Source organism: Tursiops truncatus, chromosome 7 (genome assembly GCF_011762595.2).
Source record: "Tursiops truncatus isolate mTurTru1 chromosome 7, mTurTru1.mat.Y, whole genome shotgun sequence".
Lineage (NCBI taxonomy): Eukaryota > Metazoa > Chordata > Mammalia > Artiodactyla > Delphinidae > Tursiops > Tursiops truncatus.
Window position 1 is genome coordinate 105772117 of NC_047040.1, and position 21049 is coordinate 105793165.

General features: G+C 38.9%; 1 protein-coding gene across 2 annotated transcripts in view; it reads left to right on the forward strand.

Annotated features, from left to right (window-relative positions):
• The window catches only part of CNTNAP5 (contactin associated protein family member 5), an 877416-nt gene that overhangs the window by 752773 nt on the left and 103594 nt on the right, over window positions 1-21049 (forward strand). For both annotated transcript variants that reach the window (XM_033860287.2, XM_019931771.3), the window contains exons 18-19: window positions 8082-8321; window positions 17098-17322. In XM_033860287.2, the coding sequence (XP_033716178.1) occupies window positions 8082-8321; window positions 17098-17322 (465 nt within the window). The remainder of the gene's footprint in view (window positions 1-8081; window positions 8322-17097; window positions 17323-21049) is intronic.

Sequence of the window (21049 nt, forward strand, 5' to 3'; positions counted from 1 at the left end):
TTATTCAATAATAATCTTAGGGCTCTTCTTAGAGACGACCAATATTAGCCTAGTATGACACTTTCCAGGCATGAAAGTAGTTACATACATTTAACTACCCTTAGGAAACACCATACAATGTTATTATTTGTGGATATATTTACTTAATCAATATACTTCTCTGTATTATACCACAGCTTGCTTGCTGTATTTTTGTTTTCGTTTGCTTTTTTACTTAACGTATGCCATGGGAAACTTAGCATGTCAGTATAAATATCATATTATTTTAAACTGCTATGTAATATTTTATCTAATATTTTTAGTTTTTGTGTCGTTGTTTTGTTTGTTGTCATTTTTATGTCTTTATTGCATGTGGAATTTGTTTAAGGTTTTGAGGTAAGATTGTAATTTTTTTATTTCCCCAAATATTATTTGTCATCTCCATTTATTTCATGGTTCCTCTTTTACCTAGTTACTTGGACCTCCAGTATATATTATAAGGTTTAAAATCTCTCTGTGTAAAGAATGTATTTCTGAATTTCCCACTCTGTTTTATTTACATAGTTTTTTTCCAGGTGCTGTGCCAACATCATACTTACAGAACATATATTTTTTTAATTTTTTCAATACTTTAATACTTTAATAATCATTAAGGTATACATAATCATAACTTTAGCAACTGTACATTTTGATGCTTATCAGAAATGAATTTTACATAACAAAAAGGAAGAAGCTGCCAGGACAGCACAATTGCAGTCTCTACCCCAGGCAGCAGACGCTGGGTACAGAACATATTTTGATCTTGATTAGGACGATCCCTCCCCTCAACCCCACAAACACACCTGATTCCTTTTCTTAACACTCTGTTAACTATTATCCACCACCTTCTGTATGGATTTTAGAATTAGCTTTTCATGTTCTATGAAAATAATTTTTCTTGAATGTTACAAATTTTCTTGGGTTATTGACTGGGATTGTATTGCATTAAAGGAAATAATTATACATTGCTAAATTATATGGAAACATGTTCCATCTCTTTATTTATTCTTTATGAGCCAAGGTAAATTGTTATTACTTTCTTTTTTATAGCCATAGATCTTAAGTTAATTTCTAGATGTTTGGCTGCTTTTGTTGTTAAGTAGGATTTTTTTCTTGCTATCACATGGTCTAATTGGTTATTGTTGCTCTATAGGACCATTATTGATTTGGTATGTTGATATTTATATCCATCCACATTCTTATACTTTAATTTTAATTGTAATAATTTGCCATTATTATTTTGGGGGGATATTATAGATATACAACTATATTATGTGTGCAAATAATGAAGTATTAGTAATGACTATGTATAAAGCCAAATTAAATATTTCTGGGTATAATCATCCCCCAGCTCCATTTGGAATATTTATTTTAAAATGTGGGTAAGGCCAATGATAATAATGCTTTAATGGCCCTCGATAAGTGTGGCTGAATTCCTCTTCAAAAGTTTTTCACAGCATTCATTTCTACCAAACAAACGAGGGAACAATTTCAATCTGTTGTTAACTGATTCTAAATCATCAACAAACCCTTTTCCAGTTTTCTGAGGAGACTTGGTATTCTGTTTGGGTACCACAATTTGTGGTAAGGGGTAAATCAGAAAATGCCTATGAAATGCAATGGGTAAAGGTGCTTGATAAGAAGTAAGCTCTTAGTTCAAATTGGCTCTTACTATCACTATTTTACTTTGTAGACATCCAGTTAGTGCCACCTACATTATTACATCGTGTGTGTTTATTGATTCCCGTATCTGGCAAAACATAACCAGATGCATGCCTTATCCTTAGGGAAATTATGTTTTGGAATTAAAGCCTCCACTAGGATTTCCTTCTGATACCAAGGTTCTGCCAGTTGAAGGGGCAGGATAAAAACAGAAGATAACTGTTGGTTAGTGCATTTGTTTTTATTCAGCATGTACATGCTAAACCTGCTCCCACTTTAGAATTTGAAATCTAGGTGGCAATACACCTGCACTTCACTCGACTCTTGACTTTAGGCAAAGTATTTGATATAGAAAACAACTGCTCCAAATTCAAGAAGAGAGAGAGAATGACACCGCTTATTTTTGTGAAATGGGAGCCCAACCTGGCACATTCAACGTTGTTCCAAAAAAAGAGTTCAGCAAAGGAGTTTTGTTTGAGCATGTATGATCAAGACAGCAGGCACATATGGGAAAAACAGAGGCTCTTGTTCAAGGAGGGCCCAAGGAATTGAGATGTTTCTCTGGAAGCAATGAGCATTTGTCGAGCTGACACATGGAGGTTTTCTAAGACAGGTTTAGAATGATCATGGTAACATTTTTAAGAGTTGATTCATACTCAGTCCAAGGAATGAGCACACTTGATACCAAGGGCCAACAGAAGAGAGTCATACAAAATTGCTTCTAGCTAGGCTGGTGAACTAATGGTCTAAGAAGACAAATGCATATGTGTATATTACTAGGTGGGAGCAACCATGTAAGAGATGAGAAAAAGCAAGTAGAAGCAGCACTTAGTTGTAGTACGGACCCAAATTGTTACTGAAAGTGGAGTCTGGCTCCTCACCACTTGAAAGCCAGTACTCGAGAGGCAAGGTTGGTGGAAAGGAAAGTTTGCTTTATTTCAGAGACTGGCAACCGGGGGAGAGGGCGGACTCATGTCCAAAGTGACAATCAGTGGGCAAGAGCTTTTAAAGGGGAGTTTCAGGGTTTTATAGGCAGAGGGAGGGGCTACGTGCAGAAACAGCACAGTCAGCTCTGGCAGTCATCTTGAAATTGGTCATGCAGTGGTCTCATCAGTGTCATCTTGATTGTTTTGAGTACAGCTAATCTTCAGTTCCAGGATCTGTTTGTTCCTATTTCTTTGACACCAGTTTTCGGAATTGTGGCAGCTTATGTCATGGCTACAATCTGGGCATCATGTAGTTAACTTCTTCCACCTGGTGGGGGTTTCAGTATCTACAAAACATCTCACAGGATACGGCTCAGAATATTATCCATAGCCCTTGAAGAGGAACTAAAGGTCCTTGACTTTGCTTAATGACTAAACGATTATTATTTTGTCCTATTTGACTGTTTTTCTTCACTTCTGCATTTTCTCACTTCTCTGATTAAATTTATTCTTTGACTAAATTTTTCTACAGACAAGAGGCAGGCAGAGAATATGAGGGCAGGCAGGACCATAGAATCTTGCTCCATTTCAAACTTGTCTAATCAAATATCTCATTTTAGGATTTTAGGGCTTTGAAGCTATTCAGGCTTTGAAGGTCAAGAGATCCCAGTCAGACTTCTGGCTCTGCCACGTAAAATCAATTTGATTCTTGACTTTGGCCAAAACAATCTCTCTGACACTAAGTTTCCTCAACTATGTAATGTCAATAATATGAAGAATAACTTGTTTCCCACTGAGTATTGAATGAGTTAATTATAAAGTTTCTAGCATACAGCAAGTATGTTTAATTTTTTTTTAGAATTAGAAGCATTGTTCGGATTCTTAAACAGCTTGCAGATTAAGTACAAGACTCCCAAACATGACTCTCATCTGCTTTAAGGATAATGCTGCATTTATTTTTGTTCTTCTTTCAACTTTATATTAAACTCTAGGCAAGAAGGAGATAAAAATATATTAGAGCATTAGCTGAAAATTCAAATACCTGCAAGGGTCAGGAAAGCAGTCTAAATGAATGAAGTGGTCCTGGTGGGGAACGTGGCCAAGTGGAAAGGGCATGTCCTATCTTACAGGAACTTCTCCCAGTGCAGCTGGGCTTTGTCATGCAGGAAAGCAGCTTTACTGTTAACAGGTTTTCTGATTCTTCAATGAATGACTTACTAGAATTTTTTTAAATAGTTCATGTTCTATTTAATTAATTAATTAATTAATTAACTCTGTGCCAAGCCCAGTGCTAACATAAGGGCACGGTCTTTTTTTTTTAATTGAAGTATAGTTGATTTACAATGTTGTGCTAGTTTCAGGTGTACAGCAAAGTGATTCAGTTATACATATTATACTCTTTTTTCAGATTCTTTTCCCTTATATGTAATTATAAAACATTGAGTAGCGTTTCCTGTGCTATACAGTAGGTTCTTGTTGTTTATCTGTTTTATATATAGTAGTGTGTATATGTCAATCCCAAACTTCTAATTTATTCCTCCCCACCCCCACCCGTTTGGTAACCATAAGTATGTTCTGTGTCTGTGGGTCTATTTCTGTTTTGTAAATAAGTTCATTTGTATCATCATTTTTTTAGATTTCAAGTAGTTCGTGTTTTAAAAACATTGGCAACTAACTAAAATAAATCCTGGGTAGGCAGAAATATTGATGAAGGGACGCATGTGTGTGCCAGTGTGTGTGTTTGTGATTGCAGGGATGGACTAGAGTGAGCAGTGGAGAGTAAGGGGAAAGATGTGTGTAATACACCACATAAATACACAGGACAGGGCTTCCCTGGTGGCGCGGTGGTTGAGAGTCAGCCTGCCGATGCAGGGGACACGGGGTCGTGCCCCAGTGCGGGAAGATCCCACGTGCCGCGGAGCGGCTGGGCCCGTGAGCCATGGCCACTGAGCCTGCGCGTCCGGAGCCTGTGTTCCGCAACGGGAGAGACCACAACAGTGAGAGGCCCGTGTACCACCAAAAAAAAAAAAAAAAAAAAAAGAAAGAAAAAAATACACAGGACAGGAGGAGGTCCGAAGCTGAGAAAGACCATGGTCAGTGGGGAGACACTGTAGTTCAGAAAGCCTGGTGCACTGAATTCAGGGCAGGGAGTGCAGGAGGAGGGGATGAAGAGGTAAGCAGAGGCCAGATCTATGCAGTACCATCTAGGCTAAGGATTTGAGCCTGAACCTCAGGATGATGACTAGTCTCTGAAGGGCATTAAACAGGACTAGCAGGATCAAATGTTCACATCTCGTTGGTCTCTCTGATTGCTAAGCGGTGAGTCTGTGGAAGGAGTCAAAGCTGAGGGTGGTAAGATCCGTTAGAAGGTGGTGCTGATACTGACCAGGGTTCTTGGCCTACACCAATCAACAGAAATTGACTATAGAGGCCACACAAGAAATTCAGGCAAGGCTTTACTGAGACTCAGGCGGTTTGCCCACCCTTCAGTGGTGCTGTATGCAGGGGGCACACGCAGTGCCCTGCTTTGGCTCCCAGCTGTTCAGAAGTGGGGGTTGGGCTTTTTGGTATTTTTGTATCTTCTTGTCCAGAATTTGCCCCAGCTGCACATGCACGCAGTTATTTTTAGTCCCTCATAGTTTCTTTGCATCTGTTGCTTGAGGAGATGTTTGTCCAGGTGCAAGTACTGCAGCAAAGGGTCCCAGGTCCCAGGTCCCAGCCTGTTTCAGTTTAAGGGATTCAAGTGAGTGTGAGAGGGATTCAAGACATGGCTCTTGGTGTGGGAAGAAGCAGATCGATTCAGAGATACCTGGGAGGGCATATCCACAGGACAGAGTTGGGGGCAAAGGACTGTGAATGAGAAAGGGGAGGGAAGATTGGGGCTGCCTTTCTGTACAGTATTCAAGTTTCAGGGAAGATTCTCACTTCCATCAACACAGCACATAGTAGGTAACGTCAGAAAATGGAGAGTGCTAACCACCGATTGGGTGTGTGGGTGGGAAGCATCTTTCTAGAAGCATTCTATTCTTGGTCTACAATATTACCTCTCCATGAAGAAAGGAGAGCCTAACCTCTAAAGAATAAAAAGAATAAAAAGCAGTCAGGCTGAAATGGAAATTTAGTGCGCAATTTGGTTCATGTTCTTTGTGTCGTGTTTTATCAGAATCTAGGATTGAAAGGATCCCCTTGTTTGGGGTCATTCTCACCATACTCTTTATGTCTCAGACATCAAGGAGTGTATTTCTGCCAGAAAAACCACCCCAGCTACTTCTCTGTTTATAAACGTGTTGACTAAGTCACATGCAAGTAGATGTGCAATAGATCTTGCATTCTCCACCTCCGCTTAGAAGAAAAATGCCACTAAGAAGATTTATGAAGAGTTATTCTAATCCACCACAGGGAGTGACTACAAAATAAAGGGGAAAATAAAACAAAACATTTGACTACATAAATCCTCCTCTCTTTATTCTACACCATCTCTAGGAAAGAAATAATGAACCTTTCCCTATGATCTGCTTGTATTTATAATTGATTTATCTTGTAGTTAAAAGGAGATTTACTCATTAAAATTGAGGCAGACAGGAGAAAGCAATGTGGGTTTGACCTTCTGGCTTGCTTGAGTGTCACTTATCAGAACTGAAAATAGAGTGGAGTTTTATCACGCCTTCAGAATAAGAGACTAGATTAATTCTTTAAAAACATTTTGTTTCAGTCTTTTAGAGGAAGCCAATGACTACCATACATATATTTATGGGTCTGATAACCTGTGGTGATTCAGAAAAGACAGAATTCTCCTTACTTCCAACCCTATTGCTAATTATTATCTTGTCCACCCTGCCAGGCTGACATGCCAGAATTATTTTTTTTTTTTTTGCATTACAGTTTCATTTATTTAACTTACAGCTTTGTTTTTTGCTTAACATGATATTCCAGGTCAGAGATAATACATTTGGAATTCATATTTGTATCCACGTTGATGGGAATATATTTTTATCCGGTCATCTGCAAGACCAAGTTTTAATAAAATTGTAGCGTGAGGGATTACACGTAAATGAGGCTCAGAAATGAGAGATATGTACAGTAAACAAATGACATATCAGTACTGCCCTTGTTTTCTTTTTTTATTATTTTTATTTATTTATTTATTTTACACACACACACACACACACACACACACACACACACACACACACTGTATTTTATTTTTACAAGAGATAAATCAACTGACACCAAGCATTGTAAATGGATGACCACAACAAAAGCAACAATTATTTCAATTACCAAACACGAAACACACATATTGACGGCCCTTGTTTTCTAACACCATCTCCTTTCCATTAGGACACTCTGTAGACCTTGAAGACTTGAGTGTGTCCTCCATTTATCCACTTGAATGGACTTGAGGCCAAAGCATTTTATTTCAATTAGAATTTGTGTTTTGTAAGGGCAGGCTGGCCCTGTGTCTTCTCTGGGAGCTCCCAGAATTCCCAACACCAAATCAATATAGTGTTGGAATTTGGCTTATTTCTTGGTGTGTTGTCTCTCCTTACACATTTTTCTAATATCCTTTGATTTAGGTTGGTAGGATTCTAGGTTTCCAACAGTAACAAAACACTCTGTCACTTTGAATCTCCTCTGTTCTTAAATAATTTGCAACAAGCATTATGAATCTCGCTGAAACCTTCAAGATATACCCTCAGCAGAAAGTTGGGTTGCAATTCTATTCTGTATTCCAGAAGGAAAAATTTATTTTCTAAATAATAATTTGGGGGTAATCAATAGTATGTATATGTATACAACCTACTAGTTCTAGCCATTTTGAGGGCTCAAGAGAAGGGATAGTGAAGACCAGTGATTACTAAGCCTTACCATGAACACATGAAATAGACTGATTCTTATTTTACAGATCAAGGAGCTGAGGCTTAGGGGATCCAGTGGTCATTATGTCTAATGGGCTACTGGCATGGAGTTTGACACCACGTCTGTCCGGTCCTAACATACACCTCTTCATAGTACATGACACTCTGCTGCATAAGCTTTACAACACTCATTGCCTTTTCTAACTCAGTGCACCTAACCTACCTTGCTTCTAACTTCACCAGAGGGACAATCCCACTCTGTGCATTCACCTTCAGATAAATGTCTGCTATAGACAAAGAGCACGTTTTATTTTATTTGCAAGGAATGGGTCCATCTGAAGTTTTGTATCTTAAACATGTCAAGTACAGGATTCCACATGAATCACAGTCTTTTATTTATTTATTTTTTGAGTGGGGGAGTTCATTTTCCAGCCAAGAAACACATGCCTTTTCCCCAGATTCTTTGAATTCCTAATTCTCACCGGAAACTAATAGAAAAGCCCAACACAGGATGCCAACAGCACAATAATTAACTATCACCACTGCTGATATTAAACCTCAAAAATGTGAACCCTGTACCTTATATATTTTTTTCCTTTTATTTTTCACTGCACAGGGGGAACATCATCAAGACAGAAAGGCTTCCTAGGATGCATACGCTCCTTACACTTGAATGGGCAGAAACTGGACCTGGAGGAGAGGGCAAAGGTCACGTCTGGAGTCCGGCCCGGATGCCCGGGCCATTGCAGCAGTTACGGCCGCATCTGCCACAACGGAGGCAAGTGTGTGGAGAAGCCCAGTGGATACTTCTGCGACTGCACCAATTCACCGTACGAAGGGCCCTTCTGCAGAAAAGGTACAATAGAAACTTATGTTTTCCCCATGTGCTGTGTTTTAGTGCCTACAGGTTGTAGTGAAATCATAGGAAACCCATGCCCTAGACAGTCCTCATACAATCATTTACTCTTCCTCAGTTTCCCTCTCTTTAGAGACTCTGCATAGCTCCTTAACATAATTACATATACTCATTCTTCTTGCATTGATACTGGCAGTCCAGTTGAACTGGATGGATAGGAACAGGAAAACACACTTGACGTGACCTAGAGCCAGTTGAGCCCCGGGAGAGATGGACTGTCATTTCTGTTGTACTAACCTTTCCATTTCCAATTTCTCCATCCACAAATGTAATCAAAGAATTATAGAATCTAGCCTTGGAAAACCCTTAGAGACCTTGAAGCCATTGTAAATCATTTTACAATACGGAGAGTATAGGTGAGTTGTATTTAGTAAAATCTCCCTGTTCTGCAGATGACATGAGTGGGGTCTGAGGCTTTAGAAGTCTTGCCCGAAGATTCACCTTAATTCCTCAGGGGGCTGAGAATAGAGCACAGGAGTCAAAATCCCTGCCCCAGGGACTTCCCTGGTCGTCCAGTGGTTAGGACTCCACACTTCCAACGCAGGGGGCACACATTCCATCCCTGGTCGGGGAACTAAGATCCCACATGCTGTGCCCTGCGGCCAAAAAAAAAAAAAAAAATTCCCTGCCCCAGTGCCTTTCCACACACCCTCCTAATCTTATGAATTCATGTCATTGATAAAAGCTAAATATGTTGGATATACACCTTAAACAAGGAATGATGGTTATGGTGTACATTCTCTGGATCAATTAAAAATAACTACAAACTGTAAAAACTCATTATTCAGTATCCATACTTAGTATTTTTCAACTAGAAGGACAAAAGATTTGGTCTACTATCAATCTTCGCAGAATCTTTTAAAGTTTACTTTATTGATGGAAAAAAAGTTTGTTGACCAAGAATGTAAACAATATTTCAAGAGAAGCATTTAAACTATTAAAATAAAATGTTTTAATCACTTTGAAACACCGTTTACATACAGACAATGATGGCAATTACAAATAATTCTTGTCAGTTCATTAAAACACATTTTTCAAGCACACCCTTAACAAACAATGCTTTATTTTAGTTCAACTTACTCTTGGAACTTAAAGACAGCAGGGGAAAAAGCACCCAGTGTTCTCTTTGAAGGACTATAATTTAAGCTCTTCATTCATTGACATTGGCCTCCTCCCCAATTACTTTGAATTACTTGCTTGTTATTGCTGGGAAGCATTGAGCTCCTCAGGAGAAAATTAATGGTAGAAATTACAGGGCCAACAGAGTGTCGGTCCTACATAGGAGTTCGAAATAAAAGAGATCCCACCCCAGTAGGCTCTCTAAAACAAAGTGCTCCTGCATTTTCACACTGGTGGAAGTCTCTGGAATAACTTCCCCTGAATTTTTTTTTTTTTTTTTTTGCGGTACGCGGACCTCTCACTGTTGTGGCCTCTCCCGTTGCGGAGCACAGGCTCCAGACGCGCAGGCATCAGCGGCCATGGCTCCCGGGCCCAGCCGCTCCACGGCATGTGGGATCTTCCCGGGCCGGGGCACGAATCCGTGTCCCCTGCATGGGCAGGCGGACTCTCAACCACTGCGCCACCAGGGAAGCCCTCCTCTGAAATTTTGAATGCCACCCTTAGACTGGCCCCACAAGGTAGAAGAAGCAAATGCAGAATAAACACCACCAAACCCAGTCCCTAAAATATACTAGCATTATTTTACAAGATCTATACCCAGTGTCTATTGGGGAAAAAAATAAAGAAAAACAGTAGACCTCTCTGTATTTCTCCAGAGACATTACTCAAACATCTCATAGATCATCTTGCTCTAAATTTAGCCTAATTTCCCATTGGTTCCTTTCTCTGAAACAATTCCTATTCATTATCTTCTGCCCATGCCACTGCATCTTTTGACTGTATTTCTTGAAATGTCTGCTGTGCTCTCTCCCCATGTTTTAGTTTGACAGATATTTGCTTAGCCTTTTCAGTTTCCTTCATATTTCACTGTGAACTTTTCCCCCATATCATAAATCTAAGGAAATCATTCCCTTTATATTCAGCAGTTGCAAAGTATGTGAGATGAACCTTTTAAATGCATCTTTGAGCAATGCCAGTTGGCTCTGAGAAGTGTGGCTTGGGACTCAAATGGGAACCCTTAGCTCCAAGATTGTCCTGGATAAAGCTGTTCTCTGTTAGGGGAGTCTTTTATGTTAACTTTCCATGGCATGTATATTTTAGGGGATGCCAGTCCTGGAAATATCTGGTGTAGAATTAAGGACATTTGTCCATGACCAATGACTGGGCTAGAACCACTGTCTATTGACCCATTTTCTGTTTCTGAGTGTTATACAAAGGAATGGTAATCACAAACTAGCTAGCAGTTATTGACTGCAACATTTATTCCTTATCCCCAAGCTAGGAGGGAAGAAGCAATATTTGTATTTAACATGTAAAAATACTGACCATCACACTGGTTTAGTGATTGCTAATAAATGTCAGAGCTGGAGGTTCATCATTTTTTGATTCCTTTTTCCTGTTTTTGACCCTAATTTCATCCTGTACAGGAATGTGTTAATAGGATTCAAATATGTAGGGGGTTTTTTGTTATTGTTTTATGTATGTGTTTCTCTTTTTTTATTTTTGGATGTAATTTACATACCCCAAATTCACCCTTTTCAACAGTACAATTCAGGAGTTTTTACTATATTCACAAAGTTGCATGACCATCACCACTCCATAATATTAGAATGTTTTCATCATCTCTAAAAGGAATCTCATACCCCTTAGGAGCTATTCACCTTTCTCCCAGTCCCTGGAAACCATTCATCTAACTTTCTGTCACTAGGAATTGCCTATTCTGGATATTTCAAAAAATATATAGAATCATACAATAAGTGGCCTTTTTGCGCCTGGTTTCTTTCACTTAGCATAATGTTTTCAATGTTAGTCTATGCTGTGGATTTTTCAATGCTTTACTTCCTTTTATTTCCAAAAGAGTATTCTATTGTGTGGATGTGCCACATTTTGTTTATCCATTCATTAGGCGATGGACATGGGATGTTTCCATTTATTTTGGCTATTATGAATAATGCTGCTATTCACACTCATGTATATTTTTTGTATCAACGTATGTTTTATGTTCCCTTGGGTATATACCTACAGATGGGATTGCTGAGTCGTATAGTAATTACATGTTGTCTAACTTTTTGAGGAACTGCCAAACTGTTTTCAAAGTAACCTCTCCATGTTACATTCTTACCAGCCATGCATGAGCATTCCAATTTCTCCACATCTTCACCAACACTTGTTACTATCTTTTCCATAAGACACATTCTGCTGTGAATGTGTGAAAGAATATCACATTGTAATTTTGGCTTGCATTTTTTAATGACTGATAATGTCAAACACTGTTTCATGTACTTATTGGCCAAGTGTGCATCTTCTTTGCATGTCTATTCAAATCTATAGCCCATTTTTAAACTGGGTTATTTTTCTTTTTACTGTTTGGTTGTAGAATTTTTTTATATGCTGAACATAACTCTCATAATAGATATATGATTTGCAAAATGTTTCTCCCCTTTTCACTTGCTTGACAATATCTTTTGAAGCACAAAATTTTTATAAGTCCAATTTATCTATTTTTTGTTGTTGGTGGTGGTGTTTTGGTGTTATATCTATGAAACCATTGACTAATCCAATGTCATGAAGATTTATGTCTATGTTTTCTTCTAAGTGTTTTGTAGTTTTAGGTCTCACATTTAGTCTTTGATAAATTTTGAGTTAATTTCTGTATATGGTGTAAGGTAGGGGTCCTACTTTATTCTTTTGCTTGTGACTATCCAGTTGTTCCAATACCATCTGTGCACTTGTCTGTAGCCCACCTCTACCCCAACCACTATCTGAAGTGTCTAGGTATGACGGTCATTTAAATTTTTTGAATTAAAAACTCTAGGTAATATATTTGGAATTCTATTTGAAAATACATCTGGAAATCTAGAAAAATAAAAACCAAGCTAATCATTCAAAGACAACCATTAAAAAGGAGATCTGATATTCTTGTAGCTCTTTTCTTTGCATTTAGTGTAGCTGAGATAATCCTGTCCATTCCATTTTATATTCTGAATTTTCTTTATTTCATTTCATAGCCATTCCTATATAATTCATCAATTTTAATGATTGCAATATATTCCATCTGGTGGAATTGCTTCTGTGTATTTGACATATTATATCACAGAACATTTTAGTGTAGCAGTAGTAGAACTCTGGTACCAGTCCTGCCTGTGTTCAAATTCTGGCTCATCTACAGTCTACACTGTGTGACACTGGTTATGTAATTCAACCTCACGATTGCTTGGTTTTCTCGTCTGTAAAATGTGGAAAATTCAGGAATTCTTCATGAAAGATTCTGATGGAAATTTAGTGAGCATTTCACATAGCAATTGAGATAATGCCTGGCCTATAAAGTCTCAGTAAATGCTCTTACTATTGCTTTGGAATTTTAGATTGCCCCAAATTTTGCACATAAATAATGCTGTGATAAACACAATTATTGATTATTCCCTTAATAATGGAATTTCAGTGAAAACATAGTATACATATTTGGGTAATTTAGCAATTGCCAAAAACCTGTTGAAAAAATTCTATAATATATACCTTCCTGCCAACTTATATTATTTTTTTTAAATTTTTATTACAGAAAAACTCAATTATGCACTATAGTAGAAGGGTTTCAGAACCCCCATGCATCCATTATTTAGCTTCAACAACTATTAACTCATGATCATTTTTATTTCGTCTACAGCCTAACATCCCTCCTCCTATTATTACTTTATTTATTTATTTATTTATTTATTTGGCTGTGTTGGGTCTTAGTTGCAGCATGTGGGCTCTTCATTGTGGTGCACAGGCTTCTCTCTAGCTGTGGCATGCGGGCTCCAGAGTGTGTGGGCTCAGTAGTTACTTGCCCCGCAGCATGTGGAATCTTAGTTCCCCAACCAGGGATCGAACCCACATCCCCTGCATTGGAAGGTGGATTCTTAATCACTGGACTACCAGGGAATTTTATTATTTTGAAGCAAATTCTAGATATCACATCAGTTCTATAAATACTGCAGTATGTATTGTTAAAAGATGACATAAAAATATGTATCCACAGGACTGTTATAGTAAGAAAATTTTAATAACTTTTTAATAATATGAAATATCCACTCAGCATTCAAATTCCTATTTCTTTCATTTATTTTCAGTTTGTTTGAAGTTATTCTAAATTACTTACAGCCTGACTGATTTCTATGGAAACGCTAGACTATTCATTAAGGCCTGGTCTTTATACTTATTCTAATTCTAAATCTATTTCTATTACTATTTTTAAGATCAGCTGTTGTTTATTGAGTTCCTACTACGTGCTGTCCCTTTACATCCTCTCTTCCAACCCGTCTGCCTGCCACGAGATTGAATTCATCCCTGTTTGTGTATGAATAGCCATCAGTGACGGGATCTCATGAGAAAGCAGGAGGAGCGCACAGATAGGGTCCAGGCCCATGTCAATCTGACTCCAAGGCTGCCTTGGAGATACACAACCTCTCCAGCACCACCCTGACTCCTAGCATCTGCTCTGAGTTCATTTCACACTTTAAGGCCTAGTCAACACCAAGCTCCTCTTTCAGGTCTTCTCACGCTGCTCCCGCCCACAGAGGCATTCAACTCTGGGACTCAATGTCTCCGTCATTCGCACATCACATTCAAGGCCACCTTCCATTGGTCTTATTTCTTTTCATGTGTGTTCTGTCTTCTCAGAATCTAATCAGCAGTTTCTTCCACCAGGTAGGTACTCAACCGATGTTGCTAATATTGGTTATCATGGCCCTAGAGTAGCATGATGGTCATTGGTAATAATCACCTTCAAGTGAAGATTTTTCTTTCATTTTGCCCAGTGGTTTCAGATGTTCAGATAAATCAATCAGAGAGCTTAAATATGATCAGAGAGCTCAAACTCTTAGATTATAAAAGAAAAGAAACTGAGAGAATAATCAAATCCAGGTGTTTTGCTGAATTTAGTTTTAGGTTGAACTTCACAATATCTAAATAAATAAAAATACAACTGGGGCTGGGGAGGAGGGAAGACAGAATTTGGTAGGACAGTTCTAGTTTAAAAACTGCTTTTCAGCTCTTCCTTGGTGGCGCAGTGGTTGAGAGTCCGCCTGCCGATGCAGGGGACATGAGTTCATGCCCCAGTCCGAGAAGATCCCACATGCCGCGGAGCAGCTGGGCCCGTGAGCCATGGCCGCTGAGCCTGCATGTCCGGAGCCTGTGCCCCGCAATGGGAGAGGCCACAACAGTGAGAGGCCCGCATACTGTAAAAAAAAAAAAAAATGCTTTTCATTTTAATTTCCTATCTTAAGTATAAGGAAAAAATGTAGTATGAATGCCTGTATCTAATATACTATTCATGACCGAATGATCTGAATTATACTTACATTTGAATACGCACACGAACATCCCATAAAAGCCATTACTCTGTTAACTAGGAGTTAGTAGCTCAAAACGCAGACCAAATGTCCCCAAGGAAATTCACTTGAGAAGAGTGCTTGAATCCAGCTGATGATCACCTAGAACCCTCCTGTTGCCAGTTTCTGCACAGATCTCAGTAATCAGGAGGACCAATGATTTTCTAACCTGCATGCAAAATGCAGAACCCTTTCTCTGAATCTTTAGTGAAAAGGAACCGGTATTCCCAGTCTGCTAAGCAATATGCATAAATATGCAACTTTAATTTTTTTGGCACCGTGACAGACTGTTACAGAATTTTCACAAAGGTAGAACAAATTTGCAATGGAATTAGGAAGCAAAAGCCAGGTTTGATCATGTTCTAGGTGGCACCAACTCAATCAGAGAACTTCATGGGGAATCACAGATACTCAATCTTTCAGAAAGAAAAGAAATTAATTATGCCAATATAGATTCATGTGTTTTTTAACCAACAAAGACCTATTGTATAGCACAAGGAACTATACTCAATATTTTGTAATAAGGGAAAAGAATCTGAAAAAAATAAATATATATGTATGTCTAACTGAATCACATTGCTGTACACCTGAAACCAATACAACACTGTAAGTCAACTATACTTCAATTAAAAAAAAAGAAAAAAAAATAGATTCATGTCTAATGTGCTGTTTTCATAGCAGAGGTTTGTTTCAGATCCAAGCTCTGTTGTTCTACCGAGGAACCTTTGCTCCATACCCTGGTACTGTGTAGAGATAAAATTGAAAGTAAACTTAAGAGCAGCCCTGATTCAAAGAAGAAAATATGCCAGCACTTGGATGCATGTGCAGTCATTAAACAGATATATTTTATGATGGGCATTAGTATGGGTTGAGGTTGAATTCTCTTCTAATATGGAGAGTCTGTGAGTTTAAACTACCGTGGTAACTCTCTTAAGAGCTTTTAACATATCCTCTTGTTTATCCGCCCAGAAATATTGTTGAGGGAGGTGTTATGTTTCCCATTTGCTGGATGAGAAAACCATCTCCATGGGTTTGACTAACTTGCCTGGAACCACACAGCTAGTATGAAATCAAAGGAGGCTTCAGATCCAGTGGTGAAATTGGATCCTTGCTGATTCCACCGAACAAAAATGATAGCAATTGGAGTGAAGACATTATACAGGGAGGATTGGGTGATTCCTGCTCCTGAAGATTGAATGTCATCAGTCTGTAGAGGCTTCCCTTCCCAATGGTGATGGCAGATCTGTATCCTCTATGTTGTGCTGTAGGAATTGTTTCCCATGGGCATGCCTATTTGCCAAAGTCTTTGCTCTTTTATGGAACTGAAAACCAATTCCCTAGGTATTTAAAATCATTGAGTCCAAAGGGGAAAGGGGGGAGAGATAAATTAGGATTTGGGGGTTAACCTAAACACACTACTATATATAAAAGAGATAATCAGCAAGGACCTACTGTATAGCACAGGGAACTATACTCAATATTTTGTAATAACCTATAAGGGAAAAGAATCTGAAAAAGAATAGATACATATTATGTAAAATTGAATCACTGTGCTGTATACCTGAAACTAACAAAATACTGTAAATCAACTATCCTTCAAATAAAAAAATAAATTAAAATTAAATAATTGAGTCCAGGAATTGGATACCTATGCCTTTCCTACTCTTTCCACAGATTTTCTCTCCTCCATTTCCACGGGTCCTCACACTTTCCCAACACCATAGAGAATTACTTTCTTTCCCAATGTACTACTCTCAGTAGTTTTGAGCCCACTCAACACCCTCCTGACCCACGAGAAAAACATAAACCAGAATTGTTAGGATTTCAGTTTTGAAAGTAAGATAATCCTGGTGCAATTTCTCTCGACTATGCAGGAGGCCGGGACATCTCCTCTTTGCTTCTCAAGAAATCAGCCGGGCACGTGGTAGTTATTCCGCAGACATACATGAAACTGGTCCTACATTTCACAGTGCACATCTGAGCTCTCTCTTCTAGCCACACAACCTTGTTCAAGGTGCTTAACCCCGGCAAGCCTCATGTTTTTCATCTGTAAATAGAAATGGTGATTTCTGCCACTTCAAAATTATTGTGGGAAGCATATTCTATAATTCATATAAAAACTCTCACACAGTGACCGATGCATAGGAAACAATAAACAAGCAATGATGGCTCTCCTGCATACTCGACCAAACGTTTTAATGTGTGCTTTCCCCTCTGATATTTTGCAGAGGTTTCTGCTGTCTTTGAGGCTGGCACTTCAGTGACTTACATGTTTCAAGAACCCTACCCGGTGACCAAGAATATAAGCCTGTCTTCCTCAGCGATTTATGCAGATGCAGCCCCATCCAAAGAAAACATTGCATTGAGCTTTGTGACAGCCCAGGCACCCAGCCTCCTGCTCTGTATCAACTCTTCTTCTCAGGGCTACCTGGCTGTCCTGCTCTGCAAGAATGGTGAGTTCTGTTGGCATGAAGCCTGATGGAGTGTTATTCTGTGCTGGAGGGTCAGTACATACCCTCCAGAACTCTGCATAATTTCAATTGAATGTGGTCCCACCTGGGCAGTGTCTTTCCAGATCTCCAGTCCAACCTTTGATTGTGCTTTTCCTTTATGAGTTGCAATTGGTATTCAGGAGCCGTGTCAATTCACTGCTGAAGTCTCGAATACATTGACTTTAATTTGCTTCAACTGTGTAGCAGTCATTCTTTATTATTTATTCTGTGCTGCGATCCATTAAGTGTAAAGGAGCAGATCATCAGCGTATCTGAATTTCAGAACGACACTCGTCACATACATCCTGTCATCTTTGCTGCAGGATCCTTTACTGAGGACTGTTAAAACAACTGGCATAAATGCATGCTGTATTAATAAAAGCTGAATGCCTAGGTCTTAGAGAGAAGTAGTATGTGTAAGTCATAACCTTGTGAAGTATGGGGCTGGGTGCTGAGAATCAGATTTTGGAAAGAATGTGGACAAAAGGAAATATGTGAAGATTAGAATGATAAAGGGGCTAGAACCCAATGAGTACAAGGACCCTTGAAGGACATCAGTTTTGATGGCTGTTAGCAGAAGCCAGGTTTGCTCTTCACACTACTTAATTCTACCCTGCAATGTTGAGGACAGTTTATGTAGTCACGACCAAGGACACTCAGGTCAAACTCCTGGAGAACAGTTGGAACAGGCGAAGAGGGCAGATGTGGACATCCCTGTAGTATGGTCTCAAAGAACACTTTCCTATGATTGAGAAATTCTTTTCCCCTCTTGTAACTTGCTATATAATGAGATGAGTTCGGGCTTTTGAACCATCCACCACAAGGATGGACTGTGGCACTGGCGGGGAGCATACAGGAAGCTGGGGATACACAGCACACACTGTGCCCTCTCTAGACCTTATGTGGAAACTTTAGAAATTTCTCTTGCTCTACTTTTACTTGGGTTTGTTCTTCCTTGTGTCATCTTGTTTTCCAACTAGGTATGAACTAGGTAATGAAGAATGATATGTGGGCCTCAAGCAAGGTTCAAAACTGGTGGACCTGTGGGTTGAATCGGGCCTGATTTACAATAATAATAACAATGGCTAACTCTAAAGGACTCATTCATCCTGAAAGCAACATGGAAGGGAAGAAAAAAAGGAGATAGAGAAACTAGGATAATGAATGGTCATCCAAGACTGTCTGGTCTTGAAAGACTCTGCAAGAGCAAAGGAAAACCTTATGGGTTATTAGACCTCTTATTTATCAGCAGAGCTCTGTATGATTAGAACCATTATAGAAACATGTCAGTTTTTAACTCTTGCCCCTAAAATGTCTCTGTAAGGTCAATAAGGCTGGCTGAGGAGAGTGAGCATGGATTAACGGATTAACCTAGGCCAGCCAGCTAATTCATGACACAGCTAGGGCCAGATGCCAAGTCTCTAGGTAGTCAGCCCAACAATCTTTCCTCTAAACTAGATCATCCTGCTCTGTTGGGACTGGACTATAGTCAGATGGTTACACAGCACTGAGATGCCCGATTTCCCCAAAAGCACCTTTTGGGGTGGTTCTGCAGGATCATGCTTATGGTTACAGACTGTGTAACAAAAATAACTATATCACATTACATATATATTACTCCGTATAGTCTATTATAATAGAGATATTGAACTCTATGCTGGGCACTATTCTCATTAGTACAGAGGACTTAAGCCTCACAATAATCCTGTGTGATTACTGGTATTAACAGAATCAGTATCTTAGAGTTGTAGAATCTAAGGCATATAGACAGACATTAAATAACTTGCTTAAAATCCCACAGCAAGTAAGGAGAGAGCTGAGATTCAGTCTTCCCTCCCCACGTCTAGTAGGTATTCTTGACCATATGAGGTAAGCTAAGAGTGTTATTTTTTGAAAGACAGCATATTTTAAATAACTTTAATTGGGAAGGCATTCTTCTCTCTTTTTTTAATTGAAGTAGAGTTGATTTACAATGTTTTGTTAGTTTCAGGTGTCCAGTAAAGTGATTCAGTTATACATACATATATATCTTTTTTTTTTTTCAGATTCTTTTCCCTTATAGGCTATTACAAAATATTGAGTATAGTTCCCAGTGCTATACAGCAGGTCCTTGCTGGTCGGGAAGGCATTCTTGAATTCTGCCTTAACCTTTATTTTCTTATACTCTAATGCCTCACTTCATTGAAGGCTCTACCTGACCCCATAGGCATTTACATGTTTTAAACCCTGGCTAAATGCAGGAAGCAAGGAGATATTTGTGCCTTGTTTTTTGGTTTAATGTTAGATCTCAGGGCTAGTATAAAAGTACAGGCCTTGCAGCTCAGTCTAAGATACAGGAAATGGGTGTCCAAGCTGTGGTTAGTAATGGGGTGTCCCCCATCCCCTTACTCAATCTCAGAGAATCACTATCCCCGCCCACCTCGCCCCACCACGATTGCTCTAGGGACCTCTTGTTGTAGTAGGTAGTGCTGGGGGACTCAGTGATTGAGGATGCTGGACTTTTCCTGCCATCTCTTTCTCCTACAGAGACACAACTAAGATAAGTGCTCATTCATTCATTCTTCTATTGATTCTCTGGGTCATTGATTCTCTGGTCATTAGTCCCCCTGCACAGGATCAGGAGACTGACAAAAGTAAGCAGGATACAGGATACTGTGCTCTCTCAACACAATCAGGAAAAAGAGAGACTCAGACACTACCTTAAACTTTTTGAAAGATAATCTAAATACATGAGGGGATCCAGTTGCCGAGATTTCTCAAGCAATCTAACTAGAAGTGAGAGTTTGCCTAACTTGAAGGATCAATCTCCTAGGAATTCAGAGATTACAATGGTAGAGTAAAATGCCTTGTGCGACAGTGAATTCCTTGTCATTGGAGGTCTTTGAATAATAATTGCATGATGATTTGTTGGAGAAACCATAATAAGAATTCCAGCAGTGGATGGCAGAGAAAAGTAACCTCTTAGTTTCTTGGCATGTCTTAGATTTCGTGATTCTCTGTTCCCTTCCTGTGTCGTCTTACATTTATATTTCTTTCTGCTAGGGCTTTATTTGCAGACTTAGAAATGCTTCTATAAGAAGTTAAGAAGTGGTATGCTTTTCTAAAATTTTTTATTTTATGTTGGAGTATAGTTAATTTACAGTGTTGTGTTAGTTTCAGGTGTACAGCAAACTGATTTAGTTACACATACTCATATATCTGTTCTTTTTCAGATTATTTTCCCATATAAGTTACTACAGAGTATTGAGTATAGTTCCCTACACTATACAGTAGGTCCTTGTTGTTTATCTATTTTATATATAGTAGGGTGTGTGTGTTAATCCCAACCTCCCAAGTTATCCCTCCTCCCCGACCTTTCCCCTTTGGTAACCATAAGTTTGTTTTCTAAGTCTGTGAGCCTGTTTCTGTTTTATAAATAAGTTCATTTGTATTATTCTTTTAGATTCCACATATAAGTGATATCATATGATATTTGTCTTTCTTTGTCTGACTTCACTTAGTCACAGAGAATAATACCTGTCTCCTTCATAAAGCTGTTATTTTTAAAATTTTTATTTATTCATTTATTTATTTTTGGCTGTGTTGGGTCTTCGTTGCTGCACACGGGCTTTCTCTAGTTGCGGCAAGCGGGGTCTACTCTTCGTTGCGGTGTGTGGGCTTCTTATTGCAGTGGCTTCCCTCATTGTGG